Here is a 25,305-nt window from a genome sequence, read left to right as displayed (position 1 = left end):
CACACATACACACAGACACAGACACACACACACAAAATCTGTAATAATGATGGATGCAACTTGCCTGTGCCCTATAATTATTTCTAGAGGAGCCTAGCCAAAAAACAATATCCCTTGAAATCCCTAAAATCCTGAAGCATTTATGCAGCTGTTTAAGGCTTAATGACATTCCCTCTGTCCACACACACACACACACACACACACACACACACACCTGGTATTTTTCCAATCTTCAACCGCCCAGTTTCAGTGAGCCAAAACATACTGTACATTCTGAGATGCTTTTCTGCTTAGCGCAGTTGTAAAGAGTGATTATATAAGTTACCATAGCCTTTCAGTCAGCTTAAACCAATCTGTCCATTCTCCTCTGATCTTTTTCATCAATTCATTTTCAACAGGCAGAACTGCTTCTCACTGGTTGTTTTTTTTTCACCATTCTGTGAGAAAAATGATTGTATCAGCCACAATCAAGTGCCACATGATTGGCTGATGCAACCTTTTGCTCAACTTTTGGGGGAAAAAAAAAGAAAGAACTTACAATAACCTGGTTGCACAAACTTTTATAATCAGAGAAATTTTATAATTCTCCCTGAGCTCAGGGATATTAAGGTGACAGCAGATGAAGTACTGAAAGTCTACTGGAGGAGGAAAAGGAGCATAGATCTGATTTTAGAAGGTAAGATTTCATTTTCCTCCTATTACCAGCACGTTATTTAAATTTTAATGGAACTGTTTTAAAGGTATTTAATTTCCTACACCGATTAACATTATTAATATGGTAAAAATCGGTTGGTGGTACATAGTTCTACTTCTACTGTCTGGCATCCACCCAAAATGCACGAGCATGTCGCACTTCTCAATTTAATTGTGCAGTAAATATGCTATTACTTAGTATATTTCCTTATCCGCCCCACCCTCAAATTAATTCCTGGCTACACCGCTGACTTATAATGACATGGAAACCTGATGCTACATACATGCCTAATAAATAACAAAAATTTATATCACTTCCACAGGTCTTATTTGCACTCGGGATATTTTTTAAACATTGTCTTAACCTACACCTCTATACATTTGCAAGGCAACAGATTTTCGTTTTGCTGTTCGCTTTAATTCCACTCGCATGCTGTTTTCCTCCCTGGCAATCAGCCTCAGTTTCCACAGAAACAACCCCCCACTCTAACCCCGCTACACTGAAGGAGAACGGGGATGAAGAAAGACAGATATAATAGTACAAACAAGAAAGAGGGTGATAGTGGTAGCAAGATGAAGGGGGGAAAATGGGAGTGAAAAAGAATTAGAGAGATGATCTGGAGAGATACAAGGTGACAGGATCGTTCCTTTCTAGAAAGGTGTGAAACCACTGCTGCGGCCGCATTCGCTTCGTATCCAGTAACAGGGTGCCAAGAGCCACACACAAACCTAAAGACCTGTCCTTCTCTCTGATCCTTTAGAAAAGCATTCAGCTGCTTCTCACTTTCATCTTTTACAGTGCAAGAGGGAAAGAAACAGTATGAGGAATGGTACGAAAAAACAAAAACAACAACAACAACAACAAGCAAATAGACTGTGTGTTTGTGTGGCTACATGTGTGCCAGATGTGCTTGCTTATAGACTCAGCTCAAGAGTGGTCAAGAGGCTTAGAGGAGCAAATGTGTTATTTTTTCTGCTCTGGTCTGAACCACAGCCTGTAATGAGCTGCCTTTCAATCCATAACACCAAACCCAAACCAACATTCCATCAAACTGAGCAATGTCACTTTCTTCTGAACACTAAATTAATGCATGAATGCATAAAACGTCTTCTCTTTGTGTTTAAATGTCATGGCTTTAGGAATATTCCAGGAGAAATTTGTTTTTCAGATCTGAGGGCCACACAGTTCATCACTGTCACATCACACGGAAAAGCTGTTATTCATCTAAAAGTGGTGGTTGTGTTAGTTTATAACAGATCTGGGGAAGATTCTCATGAACCTGCAGCTTTTTTGCCATTAATTGCAAATGGTTTAACAGAAGGCAACTGGTTTGAAGGCAGAAAAAGACATTATACCAGAGTGCTGTTTAATTCTCTATAACAGCAGCTCTGACAATAGTGCCGGCTGTAACTCAAGTCACGGCTCTATCTTAATGTGCTCGTTCTAATATATTACAGTTTCTATAGTAACAGCTCATTCATAGTGCCTTTACAGTGGACGTTCCACGTAGATGGATTAAAAAGTGTAATTCTGAATGCTGATGTTTTCTGTAAGGAGATACATTTTTGGATTTAGCATTTTTGGAAGGAGTCTCCAGTGTCAGCGCTTCATAACAATCAGAATTGAAGTTTTTCAATTTGGGAAAGTCTTTGCACCTTCTCGGTAGCATAAGAAGCTACTTTTTTGTCTTGTTAACTTCAAGAAAGACAAAAAATAAACAAACAAACAAATGTTTATAGTTGTTTAACATAAGTGGTAACAGGAACTTATTGATTCATGGATGTTCCACAACATTGAACATAACTATAAATGGATAAAAAGTATCCATTTATAGTTATGTTAAGAAAGAAAAATTGCTAGGAATTGAAAACTGCTGTGGTACGAGGAGATTAAAACACTTCGGGTGAGGCATCACACCACCCCGTTGTTGATTATTTTCCTGTAAGAGCACACACCATTGTGTTTTATTCCTTACATAAAAACAAACCAAAAAAAAAAAAAACACTCTAGCTCTTCATAGCCATATTAACAAATCAAGCACTACTAAAATATCTAAAAATCTGTCTTTTTTACAATTCGGTTAGTTTGACCAGGAAAGAAACTGAATACTGTAGATTACTAAAAACTAATAATGACTATATACATAATATTAACTTTTTCAACAATTCTATTTCAAATCCTCACTTCATCACTGCTTTAAAATCCAATTATACTTCTGCCCTCTATCCAGTTATTAATTAAATTACCTCAAAACAGCTCAATTTGTCTCTGCCCTGTCTTCAGCAAGGTCAAATGGATTAGCGTAATTGATTTGCGCTCACATTGTTAAGGTTTCTTTAGCCAAACACACTCAGAGGAGAAGCAAATGGGAACGATGATAAGACGAAGTGGTTGAAAATAACGGATCCATCCCACGACATCTTCTCCCCAGGATGCTCCCCTTTTCTGACAGCGCTAATATGACGGTGTAATTGAGCCATTCATTTTCTCCAGTGCTTTAACAGAGAATGGGAGAAACACACACACACACACACACACACACACACATAATATACAGAAATGCGATAATGGTGTAGAATTAGAGTGGAACGCTCAGATAAATAACTATGATAAATATAAATACGTTTATTTTGCATTATCCAGTGTTACTTTGTTGAATTCATTTAAGCTGTAGTACACTGAATAGCCTAACATTTAAAAATAGGTTTATTGTTTTCTCCACACAGCTCACAAGATCAACATTTTGCATTTAGCTATTTGACAGAGCAACTTAAAAATAGGGTCAGAATTCAATTTAAGTGTACAGCTGAGTGGCTGAAGGGCAAGAGCTGGCAGTGCTACACTGTTAGAAAAGAGGTACTGTAAAGATCTGTTTATTAATGTACAAACAGTGTCAGGAGGTGAGCAAATCAGTATCGTGGGCGCCCAGGACAAGCAGATTTTTTTTGTTTTAGTCATCGTGGATAAACTAGGATCAACAACTAGAAAAAGCAACAAAACTTACTCTTTCGCAAAAAAAAAGTTTTCATGCATTTAAAAAAAAAAAAAATTCTTCCCATTTTCTCTATAAATTGGTCACCTGCCAATTCCCACCCACCAGCCAGCTCTCACCTATCATACAACATGCTAACAACCTGGGAGGGTGAAGGCTAACACACACCTCCTCCAAGACACATGAAGCCAAGGGCAGTGCAACAAACTTAAAGTGCTATCTGCCCTCTTCTACATACAAGAGCTCACAGAAGCCCGCGACTGGCTAGTGTCATTGTGATTGACAGGGGAGAGAGCATGCCATCCTTCTCACCCAGAGAGCATGGCCAATTTTGCTCCTTTGTCATGTTGACGCTGCAAATATAGTGCAAGCTTTCAAATCCCACCACCTGCTGCACTACACACATCAGCTGAAGCATGACCCGGTCGATGGCAGAACAGCTTTTACTAGGTGGATTAATTAGTTTAGATGGATGATAGAGGTATGTAAAAACACTGATGAAACCAAGCAAAATAACCGATTAAACATAACAAGAAAAATAAAGAAGCTAGCCAGACTTAGCTAATGTTGTAATGTGAAGGACTATAGCTACATAGAGTTGTCTCTTCTGTGAGAATTCATGTATTCATTAGTTTCCCTTAGCCTGATTTAATGCACTTAACTAGCTATCTAGCTCACCATACATTATTATATTACATTAGCTACCACTTTTTAGCTGAGTCGTTTAGATTTCCGGGCAACCAAATCATGGGACCAGGCAATACATGGGACCTTCCACTTGCCCACTGGAGAAAGCTAATTAATTTATAATTTGTCCACCCCTGAATGTAAACGTCACATTAAAAATACAGCAATGGGTCCGAGGATCCAATTTTGTACCTTAATGATGTTCTTCAATAATTGCATTTCTATAAATAAAGGTACAACAGATGACAAACACATGTACATTAAAACCCCCGGTTTAGTATCTGTTTTAACTTGAATCCTAACACATTGATGCTGAGCCTCACCCGAGCCACTATCACTGTCCTACAGCAGGCACAATTGTTTTGTGAGCTTACACAGGATGTTAACAAGGCTATGCTCAAAATACAACAGAGAGATTCTCCACATGAAGGTGAGAACGTGTGGCACAAACTGTAACAGAAATGCCACACATTTGTCAGAGCATATGCAAGTCTCACAGTAGCAAGACTTCACACTCACCACAATGGCCCAAAATGGAGAGACTGAGCGTGTTCCCGAAACAAACTCAGAAATACATGACTCGAAAATGCTTAAAAGAAAGCTAGTTAGCACTAGTTAGCATGGCTGCATTAGTGTTAACGCACAGAAAAGAAACTGCAGCATTAGCAAATGTGCATGAAGTATTTTAATGTTCTTTCATTTCATTTGAATTTTCCACTAAGAATTCTGTAGTTCATGTCTAAGCTTAACTGATATAATTTGCACTTCTGGAGACAAGTTACAATAAACTCTGTTAGCATTTTTTTAAAAATACAACTTAAAGACAGTATTTTTACTAAAGGTTTGGGGAGCTCTCATATATGGTGGATGTAATTTCCATTTAAACATAATATATGGTGAAAACATTCACTCATTCATTCATTATCCCGGTCAGGGTGGCGGTGGAGCCGGAGTCTATCTTGGGAATGCTCGGAGTGAGGCAGGAATACACTGTGGATGGGATGCCAGTCCATCACTGGGTGCTACGCACGCACATTTAGACTTACAGGCAATTTCACATGCGCATTGTTTAGTCTGTTTCAATGGAACCCTGGTGTGTTTTCCTCCTCGGTGCGGTTCTTCAAGCAGATGAGAACACAGCAATTGCACTCGGGTACAGACCAAAACAACCAGTCTGAAAGCGCCTGAGTAAGGTGGTCCCAGTCCACCTCCAATCGAACTCTAGTGGGGTTTGAATGGTGTAAGCAAGCTATTTGCTCCTAAATCAACTCGACTCCAAGAAGTGACCCAAACATGCAGTGTATTTTGGGTTGAACTGAATCACAAGGCGCAAAAAGGAAAGAAGCTTTAGGGATGCAGAAATGCCATGTCTTCTGGTTATTTGTCCCAATGAACATGAAGAGAAAATTAATGCTGGATGTGATACACAAAATGTTTTAAGCTAGTTATTTGTATAATTATCTAATCAGTTATTTAGTATTCTTTGCACTCTGGTGATTTTAGTGAGTTCTACACACACTTGGTAAACGTTAGTTTACTTTTTCTGTCGTCGTATTTCCGAATGGTATATTTTCATCCCTACACGCCCCTCAGCCAATGATGTCTTGCATTTATTTATGTAGAGTGTGAAACTAAACCAGACCGAGTAGCGAATAGTATCAATTTCACTCTGACACAGTGGGTAAGCACATTGGAGAGGTTGGAGAAAACCAGACAACCCAGAGAAAACCCACACAGACACAGATAGAACACGTGACGCTCCACAGATATAGCTTGTAAAACACTGTCGACCTAATCTGCAAGAGTTATTAGATTCTAAAAAGCTCCGCCCTTAAGAAATGCACTTCTCAAAGAAAAATATGACAATATAACCTCCTAAGGACCGCTGAAGCCAAAGCTCATTCCTGAACAACGGTTATGTGTATGTGATTGTTGCTTGTTCAAATCATAGGACTGCTAGAGAGCAGATATTGACCCTTGAACAAGGCCCATAACCACCACTTTCTTATAGATAGGCATCTATATATCAGGGACAGCATTCCAGCATTCCATAACTTGGACTTATGCAAATTTTTGGCACTCGGCTAGCTCAGTTGGTAGAGCATGAGACTCTTGATCTCAGGATCATGGGTTTGAGCCCCACACTGGGTGCCACTGGGGCTGCACAAGCTAGTACGCTCTCAGCACTAGTCCCAAGTCTGGATATACGGGGAGCGTTGCGTAAAACCTGCGCATCCAGCCGAAAGAACAACGACAACAACAAATTATGCAAACTTTATTTGTTCCCTAATCACACACAGTTCTATCTGACTCCATCCGGCTCTGACTGAATATGCAATGAAAACCCAAACTTTGCACAAAAGAATATGAAAGAAGATGGTCGATGCTGACTACAAAAGACTGTGTGATTAACAAAAAAGCTGGAATTGTTAATACCTAAGTAATTTGTTCCCTCTTTCTTCTTTCATTGTTATTGAAAATCCAAATAACTGACACACATAATGATTTTGCTGTTGTTGCTAGGCTGTAATGTAGTTTGCTTTAATATGTGATAGCTGTATAACCTTTAGAAAAGCTGTTTTTCCTCGTAAATGCTTTCTTGATGAAAGGAATAGCATAGAAGGACAGTGGCAACAATTTGCTCTTGTTCCCACAGGACACAAAAGAGGAAATATAGGCTGCTTTGAAGCTGATCCCCATCTTTGCTGTTTTGGCTATCAACAAGACCGGAAAATAATCGACATGGTGGTGTGATTGACGCAAAGCAAAGCTGATTATTTTCCGATAACAGCATGTCCACAGCAATTTGCCAACGCTAACAATTTTTTAAAATTTGTTAAAAAATAACACACAATACTTTTTATCTGTTTATAGTTGCACTTAATGTTAGTTCCTATTATTACTTACCTTATAACAGCTATAAACAGTCATTCTATCACCAGACTTGCTTTTTTTGTCTCTCTCTCTTAAAATCAATCAGACAAAACATACAGCTTCTTATGTTACCATTAAACCACAAAGCACAAGTTCCTCTGTGGTGGAAAACTTAAAGTTAGAGCTTTCCTCTTGACTGTCGCAAACCTCTGATAGTGGAGACTCCTTCCAAAATCCTCCTCATAAAAAACTTCATTATGTCAATGATTACACATTGTTTTTAACGTTTGTGTTTATGTGTAACTTAACTATGTAAGCTGTTACTATAGAAATGATAACATATAAGAACAACTGCATTAATATTAACTTTGCAGTTGAAACTACTAAGAGCTGCTGTTATAGAAAATTAATCCTGCTGACCAATCAGAATGAAGAATTCAACAAGTATTTCACAATAATGGCTATTAAACTGATTTTGCACCGCCTGAAAGTAATTACAATTATTATAGGATTAAAATGCACATCCACTACTTGTGTAACATCTAGCCAATTTTTTAAACTGACCATATGGCTAAAATATGACCCGTTTATACACATCTGAACAGAGTTACACGGTGCTGTTCGAGCTAGCACTTCAGGTGTTATTCCTGCAACAGATTTTGTTCTGATTGAGTCATGACACCTTTATTTATCACGCACACATTTCCCATCCCACCACCATTCATCTGTCTTGGCATACATTCCCCCTGCTCATCTCTCCATTATTCTTCGCTGTTCTGTTTGAATACACAGGAAAAAGAGAGAGAGAGAGAGAGAGAGAGAGAGAGAGAGACAGAGAGACAGAGAGTGTGTGTGTGTGTGTGTGTGTCTGTGTTTGTTCTCCTATCCTACTAAGGTCCTGCTAATTAGATTAGTGAAATGTCTAGCTCTTGATCCAGCTCTGTAATCTATAGTGAAGATATGTGCAAAAAAGAACTGCACAGTTCTCAGGTCTTCTATGACTAAGAAGCAAATATGTCCAATTAGGAGACAAATACTGAATGTTAGATTCAGTTTAGCGTCTCTCTCTCTCTCTCTCTGTTTCTCGCTCTCTCGCTCTCATTAAGACTGCTGTGTGTGCACGGCCGAGCCGCTGTGGATGTTGCCGCGTTTATGTAACTTGTTCAGGTCAGCGATTTTGATTTCTCGCTCTGTGCGTGTACGTGTTGCGGAGGAAGTTACAGACCATGACATGATGGTCCCATTCCAAAATTTTCTCCTTCTCTACACACACAGCATTACACTGTTGTGCTCTGTTTCTTCCTCCATATTCCAGTAAACAAGCTACTTTTCTCTCAACAAGAACCAGATGAGACTGGGTCCTTTTGATTTCTTAAAACATTCATCCAGTGTTCAAAGAACATCCAGGAAATGTTGTGTAGTCTGAGCTGCAGAGTTACTTACCGCCATGTACAAAGCCATGCAGAGTGCAATCTGAAGGACCAATCAGGTGGATGAGGCTCGACTGGCTGAATCCAACAGTATATGGTTCTGCAACACACACAACTTTATTACTGCATAGCCCACCAAAACTTTTTTCATTTACAGCTTAAACCTGTATTTTTCGCACTGAATCCTTCAATTTTATCTTCAGAAACACCAGATACGCTGTTAAACTATTCAGCAGATAAATAGACTACTCTAAATAGAATACTCTTTTCCAGAGTAAATTAACTAATCTGTTCACTGCTGAAAAGTCATTAACAATAGAATGAACAAACTCTTTGCAGCAATAATAAAGAAAGGATGGGAAACTAGAGCCTTGCCTAAAATTAGGTTTGTCATTTTAATTTTTGGGGATACATAGATACATACAAAATGGATACATACCTTTTGTCTGTCTTTCTACATGTGTCCAGCAAAAGACATAGAAGAGAGAAAACTGTTATTAGGTTCCTTTTTTGGGAAATGTAACTACTAACAAGCTGTGGCACAAGTGTAACAAGTACACAAGGACATGGGTTGATCACATTACACAGACTATTCTGTCCAACTAATTTTTTTTGCCTTTAAAAAAATTAAAATGCCTAATAAGACATAAAACATATGCAGTATATCATAGTACTTTCTTCATTTATTAGAAGAGTCAACATATGTGGTATGACAGTTTGAAATCATTTTACATTTTTTATTTTGCCATCTGTCACAATTTGAAAATTGCTTTGCATTACTGAACAAAACTGCAAACAGTTTGCATTTATAGTTCATTTATAATTTACTCATTTGTCCATAGTAGTTCATTGTATAAAATATCATCTGGTGCGACCATTAGAAAAAGAACATTTCGAGACTTATGTAGACATAATGAAAAAAAAAAATCAATGGCAAAAAGTGACACCATACAGCAACATACTAAAAATACGTGGAAACGTCTAGAAGGTTTGTAAAATTGTGTCAGTTTTGGAAAACAAGTATGTAGCTGTCACATTTAACATTAATCACTGATACAGGATGCTCAAGTGAATATTACACTTGTACTTTAGGAAATATGTCATTTGCAGGTAACAAACAGTCATACCACATGACCATTTTTAAGACCATGGCAATAAATGTTGATGTTTAAATAGACTATATAATTCAATGACAAGGTCAGTGGGCTTAGCTATGATCTAAGTTATAGAATTATGAACAGTTATAACCATGAGTGATACAGTTCATTTGTAATATATGATGTACATGTATATATGTGTCAATAAGAGAGAAGTTTTACCAGGAAGAAAAACTGGTGTAATGATCTCGCCATTCCTTTCTTTTGTTTCAATTCGTTCAAGCTTCTGAGCTTCATACCTCTTCTTACCCAGTTCTTCCTGGCCAAGACTGGAGTACTGAAAAATATACAGTACAAACAAGAAGACTTGGGTCATTTGATTAGACCACAACACATTACGTATAAGCTAAATGGTACTGTGGAATCATATAACTTCAGCACAACTATATACACTGGCCAGCTAATTTATTAGAAACATCTATATGTTTGTGCAATTATCCAATCAGCCAATTATGTGGCAGCAGTGCCATGAATAAAATCAGGCAGATACAAGTCAAGAGCTGGTGTTAGAAGGGCTGGTTTGAGTATTTCAGAAACCGCTGATCTCCTGGGATCCTATAGAGTTTACACAGAATGGTGTGGAAAAACAAAAACATCCTGTGAGCGGAGGTTCTGTGGACAGAAAAACTTTGTCGATGTAAGAAGTCAGAGGAGAATGGCCACTCAAATGGCCATGGTAACTCAAATAACCACCTTTACAACTGTGGTGTGCAGAAAAGCATCTCAAAACTCTTAATATGTTGAACCTTAAGAAAGATGGGCTACAACAGCAGAAGACCACATCATGTTTCAGCCCTCTCAGGCAAGAACTGGAATCTGAGGCTACAGTGGGTGCAGCGTCACTGAAACTGGACAGTTAAAGATTGGAAAAACACAAGACAATTTTTCCAATCTTCAACTGTCCAGTTTCAGTATAATATAAGTCTCATATTAAACATAAACCTAACATAAGACAATTTAGAGAAGCTAAAATTTCTCTGAAGAAGGCCCTGCGTATTATTCACAACACATTACGTAATGCCATCACCACATCATAACCCCCTTCATACACTCCAGCAGTCACTAAGAAGCTGAGTGCAAGTGTCCTGGAGATTCAGATGACCTTGTACTCAGGCTTCAGTCAGACTGTGAGCAATGCTGACAGCACAAAAACAAAAACGCCTACCAGATGCTCTCAATATTAAAGATGGCTGCATTCCCGCCCAGTGTTCCCGGGATAGGCTCCAGATCCACAGCAACCCTGACCAGGATAAAGCACTTAATAAAGATGAATGAATGTGTAACGTGCGGTGAGAGACAGGATACAAGTGCCTGGTATGTAAATCTGGTATGTGCTTTATCTTAAATGTAAGAATCATAATAAAATCCATATAATGTCAAACAAGCATACAAGTTAAACAAGGGTAATCCATGAAACAGAACCAAGGAACTGGAACTAGGGTCAAAACCAGGACATATAAAACACAAACTTGGGAAACAAGACACAGACTTAAAGTAACTAATTGCCCAATAAGACTCTGTGATGATACACAGACACAACAGTGATTAAGTAGTCCAACACAGAACAGGTGAACACAGTCAGGCAACAAACCAGTGACAGGACAGGGCTAGAGGCAGAACTTGAACCAAAAAAAATCAAAACAAACACCAGCTCATGACACAATGTCTTTAAAGCACTGTAATTATGTAATTCTGACTACTCAAACTAAGTAAAATGATATCTTACTGACTTTGTTCCAAAGACAAGCTTTTTTGTCTAATTAAAAAAAAGAGAGACTGGTAGGAAAACAACTGTTTATAGCTGCTATAAGGTAAGTGATATCTTGTCTCTCAGATGTTCCACAACATTAAATGTAACTATAAATTGATCAAATTAGAATACATTAAAAATTGTAATTGTTGAACAAAACTCTTCGGAATATGCTGTTATTGGAAAATAATCAATGTCAGGGTGGTGTGATTGTTGATTATTTACAGCACATTAACAGCACATCCCATTGTGTTTTATTCCTAACACAGATATAACTCTTTTTTTTTTCATTTACACTTATTCACTTAGTCTGGATTCAACAAGTTACTGGAGTCACTATGCAGAAAGCTCATTCCCAAACAGTCCACTAACTGCAAGTTTAGATTCCCATGAGTTTTTTTAATGAATGTGATCAATATAAATTACTGTAAGTTACTGTATGTTTTATAAGGACAATGTAGAGTCTTACCTCAATGGGGGGGACTTCAATAATTTTGTCCACATTTTGAAGTGATAAGGGGACATACCACAGGGTTGCCTTGTTGGTCACCTTCTTGGAACCTGAGAAAGACATGCACAGTTTACAAAATGCGTCGTTTGGGGAAGGAAAGGAAAGGCAACTGTGGTCTTATATGTGGCTTGATGTTTAAAAAAAAAAAAAAAAAGTTTCCAAGCTAGGGTTTCAAACCAGCTTAGTATAATATCTTAAATATTCGTTCCAAATTCCTCCACAATATCTCCTATTTCAGCCAGCAACACTAACTTCCAAAAGAGGCTTTCAAAATGATTTCACAATGAATAGCTGGCACTTAATAAACATAATTTCTATTTTGCTGAAAGTTGTCCTATGCCTCTCTCCAACAAACCCATTTTCTAATACATTTTCAGCAAAGTGGGTTGCTAGTTGCTTAGTGTTACTTTTGTTGTCATGGCGACTTCAGCATCTCCCACCGAACCTCTTTTGCTCTCTCCAAAGTGCAAGTGAGGCTATTTTGGGGCGGGTGCATTTATGAGGCGGTGGAGTGGTTTCAGGGAGGGGAAAAAAAAAAAAGCCGTGTGAGAGGGGTGAGGCACTGTTATAAACCGTTTGCTCAGAATGAATACAGTGGAACCCTTGCCCTTACAGATCCTGAAGAGACACCTAAATTACTGCCTACTGTATATACGTGCACTATTACATACGTTACAATATATTAAAAAATAAATAAATAAATAATGTACAAATAACTTTTTACCACATTCAAAATCAACTCATATTCCTATTTAGCCAGTTACCAAGCTCATACTCAGTAACCACTCCTTAATGTCTACTTTTTTGTAAAAACTTGCAATAACTTGCAATAACTTTATTACGAGCAACCCTGGACTATGAAATTCAATCCCTATAATGATGGTTTTGTGGATAAATATGCATATACTTCTATATAAACGCAAGCTGCAGCAATGATAGTAGTGAGAATATGAGGGCAGATAGTTCAACACAACCCAAAGGAGATGTAAAAAAGCAAGTATGTACTGTATTTAATACTTAAAATACTTATAAATTACTTAGAGGACATTCTGTTATAGGAAAATAATCAATGACACAGCACGTCCTGAAGCCGTTTCTTCCTCTTATACACAACAATGTGTAAGGCTAACATTTTTTTTTTGTTTATTAATGAACAGCATATCATACTTTTTATCCGTTTATAGCTACATTTAATGGTGTGAACATCCACAAAACAAGTCAGCGCGTGTTATCACTTTCAATACAGCAGTTATAAACCGTCATCTCCTCTATAGTCTCACATTTGTCCTCTTTTGAAGTTAAGAAAACTTGTCATGTTTCTGAGAAACTGGAAAGCACAATGTTCTCTGTCCTTTCGCGTGGTGCAAAACTTACTGACTATTACAAAGCACAGCAATAATCAAAACAACAATCAGGTTTTTCTTTGTTAATTAACTTGTTTTTAAAATATGTTTATTAATAGCCTTAGATTATGTGGAGCATCTGCCATACATGTCCCTGTAAACGAGTTGTTATTAAAAAAAAGTGAAAAAATTAGAACAAGCGCATTAAAATTAAACTGTGATTAAAAAGTGATCACTTTTGTCAGAGTTGCTGTTATAGAAAATGAATCAACACCTTCTTCTCACCTAACAGAATCAAGAATTCAAGAGCGCTGTGGTAAAAATATGTTTTAATACGTTTCAGGTAATCAAAATGCTCTTAATGTAAGCAAAATATTTGTCATTTTTTTCAGTAAAGAGTTCATATTCATATCATATGCTCCTAAACTTAAAGGCCAATTTTCATTCCCTGATGGAAACTAACTTTTAAAAACCCCCTGCTAACCTCTGCATTACGTTTGCAAAATTATGTTTTACGTTTGTAACATTTCGTGAAAACTTTGTCACTTGTTGCAAGGCCAGGGCAACAATTAACAAAAGTATTCCAAGAGGCAGGAACACCATTAAGCGGTGCTTCATTACCTCACTGTCACTCAAAGCAAACGCTAAGCACAAACGATCGGGCGCCTTAACTAACTCCGACTGTGCGGAATCATCTGAAAGTGAGCGATGAGTCCTGACAGACCACGTTTGGGAATAGCATTTGCATTTTACACTCCGTCCGAGGCATACAGACAGGCCGGTTGCCTTGACAACTGCGCCGAGACTCTGCTGCTGCCATGGTGAGAGAGCGGCTTGTCTAATTGGTTCCTGTGGCAGCTTGTCTTCAGCTTCCACATATGAGGCGTATTTACATGGCGTCAGCTAGCAAGAGATTGACTTGCTAAAAATAGCATGCGTGCCGGACAGATGGAGGTTCGATATTGTTTGGTGCTTTCTGTTTCTGCTTAACTCCGATGAGCTCGAGAAGAAGAAGAACACCTCAGACTCCTTCCCGTTGACAATCGAGTAGGGAAAGTTTGAAAAAACTGGGAACTTCTTGCGATGGCTCGCTGAATCTCAAGAAGCTTGTGGGGAGGGTGGGAGTCAAAAAAAAAAAAAAAAAAAAAGAAAAGAAAAGATTAATCTGGCACTGCAGCTGTGACTAAGAGCGTAATTAGATGAGATGAAGACCCACTGGAGAGGATGTGCCGTTCTCTTTGGCTGCCTCCACAACATCATTACCTCCTTTCGCTTGTTGCTCTCAAATATTAAAGCAAGTGATTATTTTCCCTCCTGGTGGGACCTTAGTGAAATTAAAGATTCGGGAGAGCGAGAGCTTCTTGCTGTATAGCGGGGGCATGAAACCCAAGCTAGTGCTGGATCTGTGTAGGTGTCGAATCCTTTAATGTTAGGCAGGTATATCTATTTCCCAGGCAACTAATCATGCATTTTGTTTCAGACATAGCACATATATTGCTTTTTTCCATGATGGATGACTGCATTTATTATATAACCGTTCTGCACTAGCACTGAATCTGTGACTTGTATTAAACATTAGTGTCAAGTGTCGGGCATGCAGATTGAAGTATATTGTATACTTTATATTCCTTTCTTGGATGATGGATGATTTTGGACACAGAACAGGTGTAACATTTTGTGTGTAGTCTATAGTTGCCTATCATATCCCTGCTTAAATGAGTCCATTTGAACGACATCTTAGAGATAAAAAGCCTAAGATGTCTCTGGACACTGAATAGCAGTGACCCCACAGGAAGCATTTGTTGCCAGTAGACTGAGACAATGGTTGGCTTGTTTAATATGTTAGGACATTGGATAACCAACTCAAAGTTTCCATTAAGCTTGCCAGCTATTTGTGCACTGCTTTCAATTTTGCAACACAGTGCTGCGGGTCTCTGCAACTGGAATGTTTTCAGATGGTGTAGCGGGGGTGCAGTTTGTTTACAGATTGTCTGGCTTTTTAAGGTTTGAAGTTGCACACATCTTTGAACACACACACACACATGCACGCACACACAGCAAAGGCTAAAATCAGTGTCACTGTCTAGTTAACTGGTGGAGCTTTTAGTACAGTAGTAATTAGCACAAGCTCTGCTGAACCTGAATATCTTTCTTTAGTCATTAGGGAAGGGTGTGTGTATGTATCTATGTGTGTGTGTGTGTGTGTGTGTGTAAAATGCAATTAGAACAGCTGACTTGTGGTGGTTTGTGTGACAGTGTCTGAGAGTTTGCAAATGTCCTCTGAAAAGGCGTAATTAATTCGTATTTTAAGCTCTGTCCAGATGCTGTGAGCTCCTCAAGTGCACATCTGTTACTGGAATGTTCACCCATATCTTCTTTTTAATTATCCACATGTTGATTTCTATAATAATAATAACAATAATAATAATACAACATTTTACTTATTCTGCACTTTTCATTTTAGGCAAATCTGAATAGTCATAAAATGAACAGATCATAATATGTTAAAGGTAACCACAGAGTTAAACGTCAGCCATTTTAAAAAGAAATGCTATCTATATTTCTGTCTTTCATAATTATATGGTATGTGAAAATAAAGTTTTATATAGTGAATAGAAAATCTGAAGCTTTTTGTAACGAGATGTTTATTTTTAAAAATTTACATTTATTGAAGGAGTCTCCAGTATCAGCACTCTGTAATGGTCAGTAGGTTTTCCACCACGGGAGAATCTTCGGGACAGAGGACACATCGGTTCCCACTAATCAATTTTGGGGTGTTAACAATAACTCCCTTTCACTGATCTAGCAGTATACTGAACTATAGCACTATAGAACTAACAGTATATTGTACTATAGCAGTATACTTTACTATAATAGTATATTCTACTACAGCAGTATATTGAACTATAACAGTATATTGAACTATAACAGTGTATTGAACTATAACAGTGTATTGTGCTATAATGGTGTACTGTACCATAACAGTATATTACACCATAACAATATATTGAACTCTAACAGTATATTGTTCTATAATGGTATATTTTAAAATAACAGTATATTGTACTATAATGGTATATTGTACTATAGCAAGATATTATGCTATTACTGTATATTGTACTATATCATACTGTATACCATTAACAATATATTTACCAAGTATGTAGTTCTAAATCTCGCAATCCAAATTTCTTCGCAGTAGATGAAATATGTTTATTCATCGGACTGTATATGTAATAGTTAGATGCTACTAATTATTCAATTAAATGTTCAATGCAAATTTATCTGTCTATTTTCATAGTTTGTTTGCACTTGTATAAGAAAGAGAAAGAAGAAGAGTGTTTACTCAGATTTGTATATATATTTTACAATTATTTATTCATGCATCATGTGTGATGTGTGTGTGTGAGCATGTTTTAGGTCTTTATATTTTCATATCCAAATGTCGCCACAAGCATAGGAATATCTGACAGTTTTGACCTTCTGAGAATATTTTGCTGCTCCCAAGAAAAAACTTTTTTAACAAAACCTGCAGCTTTTCTTAATAAAAAACAAAAACAACAAAACAAAACCCTAAAAGAGCAAAAAGATTTCATCTGGTTACTGACATTAAGGTTAGGGTTAGGTGTAGGCATAGCAATAAACGTGTGTGTGTGTGTGTGTGTGTTTAAGTAAGGGTGGGATGAAGGCTAGCCTGAGGCCCCAATCATCACGGCCCCTGCGTTCAGAAGCAGGAGACCCCTGAGGAGTGTGAGTGAGATGAGACTGACTAGATTGGCTCTGACTGTGTGTGTGTGTGTGTGTGTGTGTGTGTGTGTGTGTGTGTGTGTGTGGTTGTGTGTGTGCGTCTGTGTCCGTAACTGGGTAAGAAATCATGTGATGGCCCTAAACCCAACTCAGCTCTCTCTCTCTCTCTCTCTCGCTCTCTCACGCGAACACAAACACACACAAACACACACACACAACCCTGTAGGAACTGAAAGGTTGTTTTTTTTTCCAACAATCATGGCTGCTTTACTTTCAGACTGGTCTTCCACTCAAGAATTAGTACCAAAGGCTCTTACTACTTGTACAAGATCGGTATGGCATATCTAATCTCTGTATCTATGCTCAAGCTTCGGATATTACTGAAAATCGCATTCAAACACATATCCTGAGAGATAATTCATTTTATCCTGAGAGAGCACAGGCCTCGGCATATGCAGGTGCTGTGGCCTGTGTAGCTGTGGCCTGTGTATGCGGGCGAAGTGTGACACTAAGCTGACATGACAGAGGCACATAATGTCTGCTCCCGTTCCTCACGCTCGCCCTCTGGCGCAGCAGGCAAATTAAAGGGGCAACGCCAACATGAGCCATGACCACCCAGTAATGCACTAGAAACAGTATAGTGACAGTATAGTAATATGATGTTATTTCAGATTAGGAAATCTGAAATTATGGCAATATTATTACTTTATGGATTCTGTCAGTTAAAATATGCTAAAAAGCCAGAATAGAAAACTATATTTCTACATGTTTCATTTACTTGAAGGCCAAAAGCAGGTAATTGTTCTTAACTAGTGGTTTCCTAACTTTGGGCTGTATACACAGTTAAGTTACATGTGTGACTCAATGAGGATTTAATACCAGACATAATCATGGATTTACTCATAGGACTGGTCAATATGATGATATAACGTCAATATCGTGGTAAATTATGTCAAAATACACTTTTATGAGATATCGTGCATATCATGATATTGTTGCTATCATGCATATTGTTGCTGGTAGTTTGTTAACCTATATCGTGATATATATCATGTATCGTAGAAATGTCTTCAGGAATCTTGATACGATATTTTTGTCATATCGCCCACCCCTAGTTACGTGCTATTCAGACCACGGGAAGTGCATAGTGCCCAGTCTTGGACGCTTCTACTCCAGAAAATTCTGCCAAACTTAGAGGCATGAACTGAGTAAAGCCCTAATACTAGTACTTGCTCTGCCACTGACTTATAGTATTCAATTTAATCTTATTTTTGTTATAAATTTTTAGGATTGTTTTGTTAATTTGTTTACGTGTAATTCTGTTCTATAAATTCTAATAGGGAGGGGATGAATGAAAATGAAATTGCCAAACAAACTTATTTATAACTACCTGTTGTCCATTATGGCCCAGAAAAGTAGTGTATAATGGTAAATATGTTGCATAATATTAAACTTGAATGTTATACTAAACATCCACTGATCAAGTCAATTAGAGGACTGTGAGCATGGTTTAAAAATCTAATGATCTACATCACTCAAGCAGAAACATACACAACAGTGCAAGCTGGTGAATCAGGATATACAAAACTATCAAATTAGAGAGTGATCACTGATATTCTTTGGCTCATTAGACTCGAACTGACTGTTCAAGTGTGAACTTACAGTTTTGATTAAAGGCATGTGGGAGTGACAAGCAACATCCGCCTATTTAATATAGTCTGTGAACTACATGCACAACCAAATGATGTAAGGTAGACTTGGACCCCCAATTGCCAAAAGTAGTGTTTCTCAATCCCGGTCTAAACTTTGGACTTAAGGTAGTTTAAGTAGTGGAAAAACTATTAATCACTGTCTGGCAGGCCTGATGGAAAGCCCTTTTCATAGGAGATTTATTCCAGTGTTGCTAAATGCCTGTCAAATGATGTCAAAATACAGCTCCATCAGCCAATACCTTTTTTATGGTCCATATGTAAAATCAAGACTTGTATTGTCTGTGTGGTGTCTACCCTATCAACAGGGTCAAAAGGCTGTTTGTAAAAGAATACAATAGCATAAACATTTGTCAATCTAAGCTCACTAGCACTTATACAGCTAAAGTGATGCTAAGTGATTATAGTTTTCTGTCATTCTGGCTTTTATATTCTGTTACTGCAGTGCCTTGCATAAGTGTTCCCCCCAAGCTTTTCCATATTTTGTAGTGTTACAACTTGGGAATGAAATAGACTTAATTGGGATTACATATCATGAATCTATACAAATAACCCATAATATATGAGGTTTGCAAAATCATTAATAAAATGATAAAGGTTGTGACTGTGTAACCTGTTCACCCCTGCTGATGTGAAACCAGTTCTGGTGCAACCTGTTTGCTAGGGAACATACCTAAACAAACAGTATCATGAAGACCAGTGTGCTATCAAAACAAGTCCAGGACAAGTAACAATCAAGGGTTGGTTAGAAAAACAAATAGCAAAGTTCGAACATCCTCCATTGTACCATTAATTCCATTATTAAAAAGCGGGTAAATATGGAAGCAACCATGAGGACAGGGTTTATTCTGAAGGAGCTGGGGAGATCCATAACTGTAACCATAGCCTGGACACTCTACAAAGCAGGGCTTTATGGAAGAGTGATAAGCCATGTGAAATCCCATTTGGAGTTCAACAAAAAAAGGCATTTTGGACACAAATATGATAAGACCATAATTGAATGTTTTGGCCTTGGCACAAAGTGTTACATTTGGAGAAAATCCAACACTGCCCTTTACCCTGAGAAAACCATACCCACAGTGAAGCATGGTGGTGGTAGCATCATAGAGCATTATCCTTGATCTCTTTGTTGCTTCTCTGAATAATGTCCTCCTTACGTGGTCACTGACTTATGCAATCCCATAGCTAGAGTTGCAGTTGTGCCTTATTAATACCATTTTTTATGGATTTAATGGTGCTCTGAAGGACGTTCAAAGTTTGGGATTTTTCAGGGATATTATAGGCTATTTTGTGTAAATCCATGATATATAATCGCACTGAAGTCCAGTTGAGCTCCACGTTGTAACACTACAAAATGTGTACAAAATACCATTGTATATGGCTACATTAACTATAATGCCAGCTTTATCCCAGAGCTTATCCTACAAACATAAGCACTTTCTTTTAGCTATTCAAATTGTATCAGATCCCAAAATATTAGCACTTCTAGCATTATGCAGGTACTCAAGCTAGCTTTCCGTCATTTCTGTTATCTTGTGTTAGCACATGACTCAATCAGCTAGCATGAAAGCATCTTACTATGTTCATTATATAAAACAAATTTATTTTAGTGGTTAGCACATTTGCCTCGCACTTCCAGGGTTTGGGGTTCAATTCCCGCCTCTGCCCTGAGTGCATGGAGTTTGCTGTGCTTCAGGGGTTTCCTTCGAGTACTCTAGTTTCCTCCCCCAGTCCAAAGACATGCCTTGTAGGCTGATTGGCATCTCTAAATTGTCTGTAGTGTGTGAATGTGTGTTCAATAGTGCCCTGCGATGGGTTGGCACCCCGTCCAGGGTGTCCCCTGCCTTGTGCCCTGAGTCCCCTGGGATAGGCTCCAGGTTCCTCGCAACCCTGTGCAGGATAAGTGTTATGGAAACTGGATGGATGGATTGATTGGGTGTGTGAGTGTGTGTGCAGTTGTGCCCTGCTATGGGTTGGCACTGCATCCAGGGTGTCCCCTGCCTTGTGCCCCGAGTCCCCTGGGATAGGCTCCAGGCTCCCCGCAACCCGGTGTAGGATAGGCGGTGCAGAAGATGGATGGATTTATTGTATGTATTATGGTATGGAAAAAACGTCAGTGCTGTTTTCCTTATAGGAATGCATAGCACCTGCTTATAATAAACAAAAGCTAGAAGGAGTCTCTTGGCATTATATGCCTTAAGTCACACAAACTGTCCCCAATTATTATTTTTTATGTCACTGTGGTTGTCTCTTGTTCATGTCACTTCCTCACCAGAAAGTATCCTCCGAGGTGCGTGCTTGTCTCTGTCTGCCTCTGCGGATCCTTCCATCGACTCGGCATCTCACCTCTCCCTAGCTCGTCCCTGCTTCCTTGACAACTCGGTTGCTGTGGTAACACCATGCACCTTGGGGATACCTCTTTTGTTTTGTCCTGATGTGTTTTCTGCCTTTCCTTTTTCTTTCCTGCCATTTAGCACTGATTCATTATCTCGCTCAAAGAAGTATCTCTCCAGGTAAGAATTTGTAATTTCTGGGACAGCTTGCCCTGTTTGTGGCTTTGAATAGGGCTATGTTTAGGACAATAATAGATTCAGGATGGAGAGAAGAGAGAGGAAAAAGATGTGTGATCAGGCTTTGAAGAGAAATCTAAATTTATAATGCTTTAGCACCATCTTGAGCTAGGGCCTACGTGAGGACTGGTTGGGCTTTGTGTTAATCATGTTTCAGTCCACATTGTTTTATCAGTTATTTATAGTGCCTCTTGTACTCAACTAAGCAGATGTTTGGTCAAATATACTTCTCATTCTGCTTTATTCTGCTCAAGAGGCTGAATCTTTACAAAAGATTAACCAGAAAAATGTGAGACAAAATGGTATGAAGAATTCATTGTACAGCTGCATATCACAGTTATTACAGCTGCAGAATATATTTTTATATTACAAGATGGACTAGTTAAAGCCGGTTTTACACTGTGTGATTTCAGCTGTCTTTACTGTCACACTGTTCGAGATCACAATAAAATATTGGTCAAATTATATAACAGACTGTCAGATTATACAATGAAGATCTTCTAACATTAAACCTGCGATTAAAGAAAATGACTACGTTTAACTTACATCACCAATAGGGGTGTAACTATACACTCGGGTCACGATTCGATTCTATTTGATTCACGAAACTGGCTTTACGATTCAATTCAATTTGATTCTCAGAATATTTTAAACAAAATTTTAATCAAGAAAAATGATGACTGAAAAGACTCATAAACAAAACAAAACAATATGTACTTCTGTCTGTATAAAACTGCATAAATTAAAAAGACCACGAACAGAGGTTTAATATTGTAAACAAAATGTACTACAGGTTCACCATATCTTAAAAATAAATAAATAAATACTTTTATAAATTCTCCCAAAAATTTGATTGAATAAACAAAGTCTCTGACCTGGGGAAAAAATGATCGATTGAAACGTAATGAGCTCCATAGCAGCATCTGAGGAGTCACTTTAACTGGAAACCAGCTAAAATGCCCGACTTCCGCAGCCTCTATATCAGTCACTGTAGACTGCAGCGCAGCGGGGCTGGTGTCGTTTGAAAGCTACTGAAGAGCTCTTTTTAACGATTATAACATGGTTGTGTAATCGTATAACCTATATAATGCGTGTCACTCGTTTTGATCCTGAGCTATCAGTCACTTCACAATGGCGCAGGCTTTCCATGAAAGAATGTGATCATGTGACCAGCGCGCTCTCTATATATTTTAAGTTTACGGGTTGCGCAGATTGGAACCTGTGGTGTTCAAACAGTGTAACTGCATTCGATGCATACTTACTAGAACGTCACGATGCATCATTAAACCCCTAATTGTCAATCAGTGTGATCTGGTCTCATGCAGAAAACAGGGTCAAATAAACAGATACATTCTTGTGAGAACGAGGTAATACTCAAGTGAGCTTAAGGTAATAAAGATATTATTTTCTGTCCATTATCATGGTTTGTTTAGGTTTAAGACTGAAAATCATACAGTGTTCAGGCTTAAGATGATGGCTTAAAATGTTCCTCCTTTAAAAATTTTAATCTTCGATCATTTTTCAAGGAATGCATCAAACCTGGATATTTTTTGTGGCGCCATTAGACTTCCATATCACATTCTGTCTATGTTACGGGATGGTCCACATGACCAACTGTAACTGGGGGAATTTTCTCAAAAACTATAAATCATCCATCGCATAGAAGATTATGAAATACTCTACAACCCTACAACTGACAGGAAATCAATCAGATCAGACTTGACTGTATTTTATGAAAAGGAAAAATCCTTATGGCAGAAAAACTTCACAAAGACATCTGTAAGCCCTGAAAAACTGAGAAGTGTGTTAAGACATGCAGCTGCCTCCAGCCATACTTATCTCTAAAGCAAGCCACAACATTGCATTGTCTACTACTGGCACATCACTGTCAAATTCAAACAATGAGTGATTGGCTTAACCCTGATATTTGCAATGTGGTGAGTGTGGTGCAGATTCAGAAATTTATGCAAATAAGTCTCAAATCGTGTCTCCTTTAAAAACATATGCATACGGAGGTACAACAAAGCAAACATCCTGTCACTAATATGGCATATGAAACTGCATACTTTCTGTGGTTGATAACACTTTCACGTTTTTTTTTAAATCAAACAGATCCATTTTTAGACTCTGAGACGATCCATTCTGACAAGTGTGCCAAAGTGAAAACTGGAGGTAAGCATTCTCAACCTTGGGAAACATATTACACTTCCAGTGTTGTGAGAAGCACAATGTGAAATTTTCCAATTTCCAAGTCCAATATACATAATATACAGTGCAACATACAGCGGGGTCCAAGTGAAAATGCATGATTTTGCATGCTTTTCTTATTTATGATCATTTTTCATTAAGAATATCATTTCAAAATAAGAATTACATTAGAATTTCATCTCATTACATAAGACTTTCATTTCACTATATATTATCTTGAGTGCAAAGTAGAATCTTAGAAATGTTTTCATGAATTTCTTAGTATCTGGTGTTTCCCTGTTGTGCTTTAATGACAGCGTGCACTCCACAAGTGTGTATAAAACCTGATGATCCATGTGCTTCATGGAAAGGATAGGACTCAAGGAAAATCTGAGCTTTTGTAGAAAAGAGTTAATATTACATATTTGATTACATTTAAATAGTGACCATGAAATAGTGCAGAATCTTGAATATTTCCCTTCTTTGTTTAAACTTTTTCAAAATTCTAAAACTTCCTCTTTGTTTCCAGTTTAAAATGGGGAAAAAGGAGTTCAGGAAAAAAAAGGAGTCTTATACTTCTGAACCCAATTGTATGTAAAAATAAATAAATAAATAAATAAATAATAATGATTAAAAAAAAAAACGTGTGTTTCCCTCTGGGAAAACCTTCCACATGGTGAAATATTTACATTTTCTGCTATATATACAGGAGCATATTTGAGTACTGTTTTTCCTGGACTGAAATATGTTTCACTTCTGCATGTACCCTGTGCAGCCAAAAGTTTGTGGACCCACATGTGCTTGCTGAACATCCCATTTCAAATTTAGTCCCCATTTGCTGTTATAATAACCTCCACTTCTCTGGGAAGGTTTCCCACTAGATTTTGAAGCGTGGCTGTGGGGATTTATGTCTATTCAGCCACAAGAGCATTAGTGAGGTATGCAAGTCCAGCGTGCAGTCAGTGTTCAGGCTCATCCCAAAGGTTTTCAGTGGGGTTGAGGTCAGGGTTCTGTACAGGACGCTCGAGTTCTTCCACTTTCACCTTAGCAAACCATGTCTTCACGGAGCTCGCTGTGTGCACAGGGGCATTGTCATGTAGGAACAGGTTTGGGCCTCTTAGTTCCAGTGAAGGGAAATTGTAATGCTACAGCATAAAATGACATCAAAATGCGTGCTTCAAACTTTTTGGCAACGGTTTGGGGAAGAACCACATTTGGGTGGTCAGGGGTCCACAAACTTCTGGCAATATAGTGCATCTCAACCACCAATTGAGTTCTAGCATTTTAAATTAGTTACATCTAAAAGTGAAAAGGGAGAAAATTGGATTTAAAGATTCCAATACAATTCCACTGAAAGACGCCAACACACTGACTGTCTTCAGGAACTTCGATTTACTAATTTAATTTGTTTTTAATTGAATAAAATCCAAAATAATAAATATGACTATCTTTATACCCACCTTTATCCATAGTCTACAGCATATGCAAATTTCCCCATTGGGGGACGAATAAAGGATTATCTTATCTTATTTTTTACAGCAGTTTGTTAAATTGGCTCCTTATCTGTCTAATGTGATCTTTGCAGAAGGCCTGGGTAAGTTTAATAAAATTACTACATGTGTATGTGTTAAGTAATAGTCTCAAAATGTATGCA

General features: G+C 37.9%; 1 protein-coding gene and 1 non-coding gene across 5 annotated transcripts in view; one reads left to right on the top strand and one right to left on the bottom strand.

Moving 5' to 3' along the window:
- The window catches only part of acot7 (acyl-CoA thioesterase 7), a 71,959-nt gene that overhangs the window by 32,559 nt on the left and 14,095 nt on the right, over positions 1 to 25,305 (bottom strand). For all 4 annotated transcript variants that reach the window (XM_026925541.3, XM_026925542.3, XM_053236183.1 and 1 more), the window contains exons 4-7: positions 12,054 to 12,145; positions 9,997 to 10,111; positions 9,117 to 9,131; positions 8,691 to 8,777 (exon numbers count right to left, since the gene is read on the bottom strand). In XM_026925541.3, coding sequence (XP_026781342.1) covers positions 8,691 to 8,777; positions 9,117 to 9,131; positions 9,997 to 10,111; positions 12,054 to 12,145 — 309 coding nt within the window. The remainder of the gene's footprint in view (positions 1 to 8,690; positions 8,778 to 9,116; positions 9,132 to 9,996; positions 10,112 to 12,053; positions 12,146 to 25,305) is intronic.
- trnak-cuu (transfer RNA lysine (anticodon CUU)) lies at positions 6,452 to 6,524 on the top strand. The gene has a single exon. It is a non-coding gene; the product is annotated as a tRNA-Lys (tRNA).

Source organism: Pangasianodon hypophthalmus, chromosome 8 (assembly GCF_027358585.1).
Source record: "Pangasianodon hypophthalmus isolate fPanHyp1 chromosome 8, fPanHyp1.pri, whole genome shotgun sequence".
Lineage (NCBI taxonomy): Eukaryota > Metazoa > Chordata > Actinopteri > Siluriformes > Pangasiidae > Pangasianodon > Pangasianodon hypophthalmus.
This window is presented reverse-complemented; position numbering and strand designations above follow the sequence as displayed.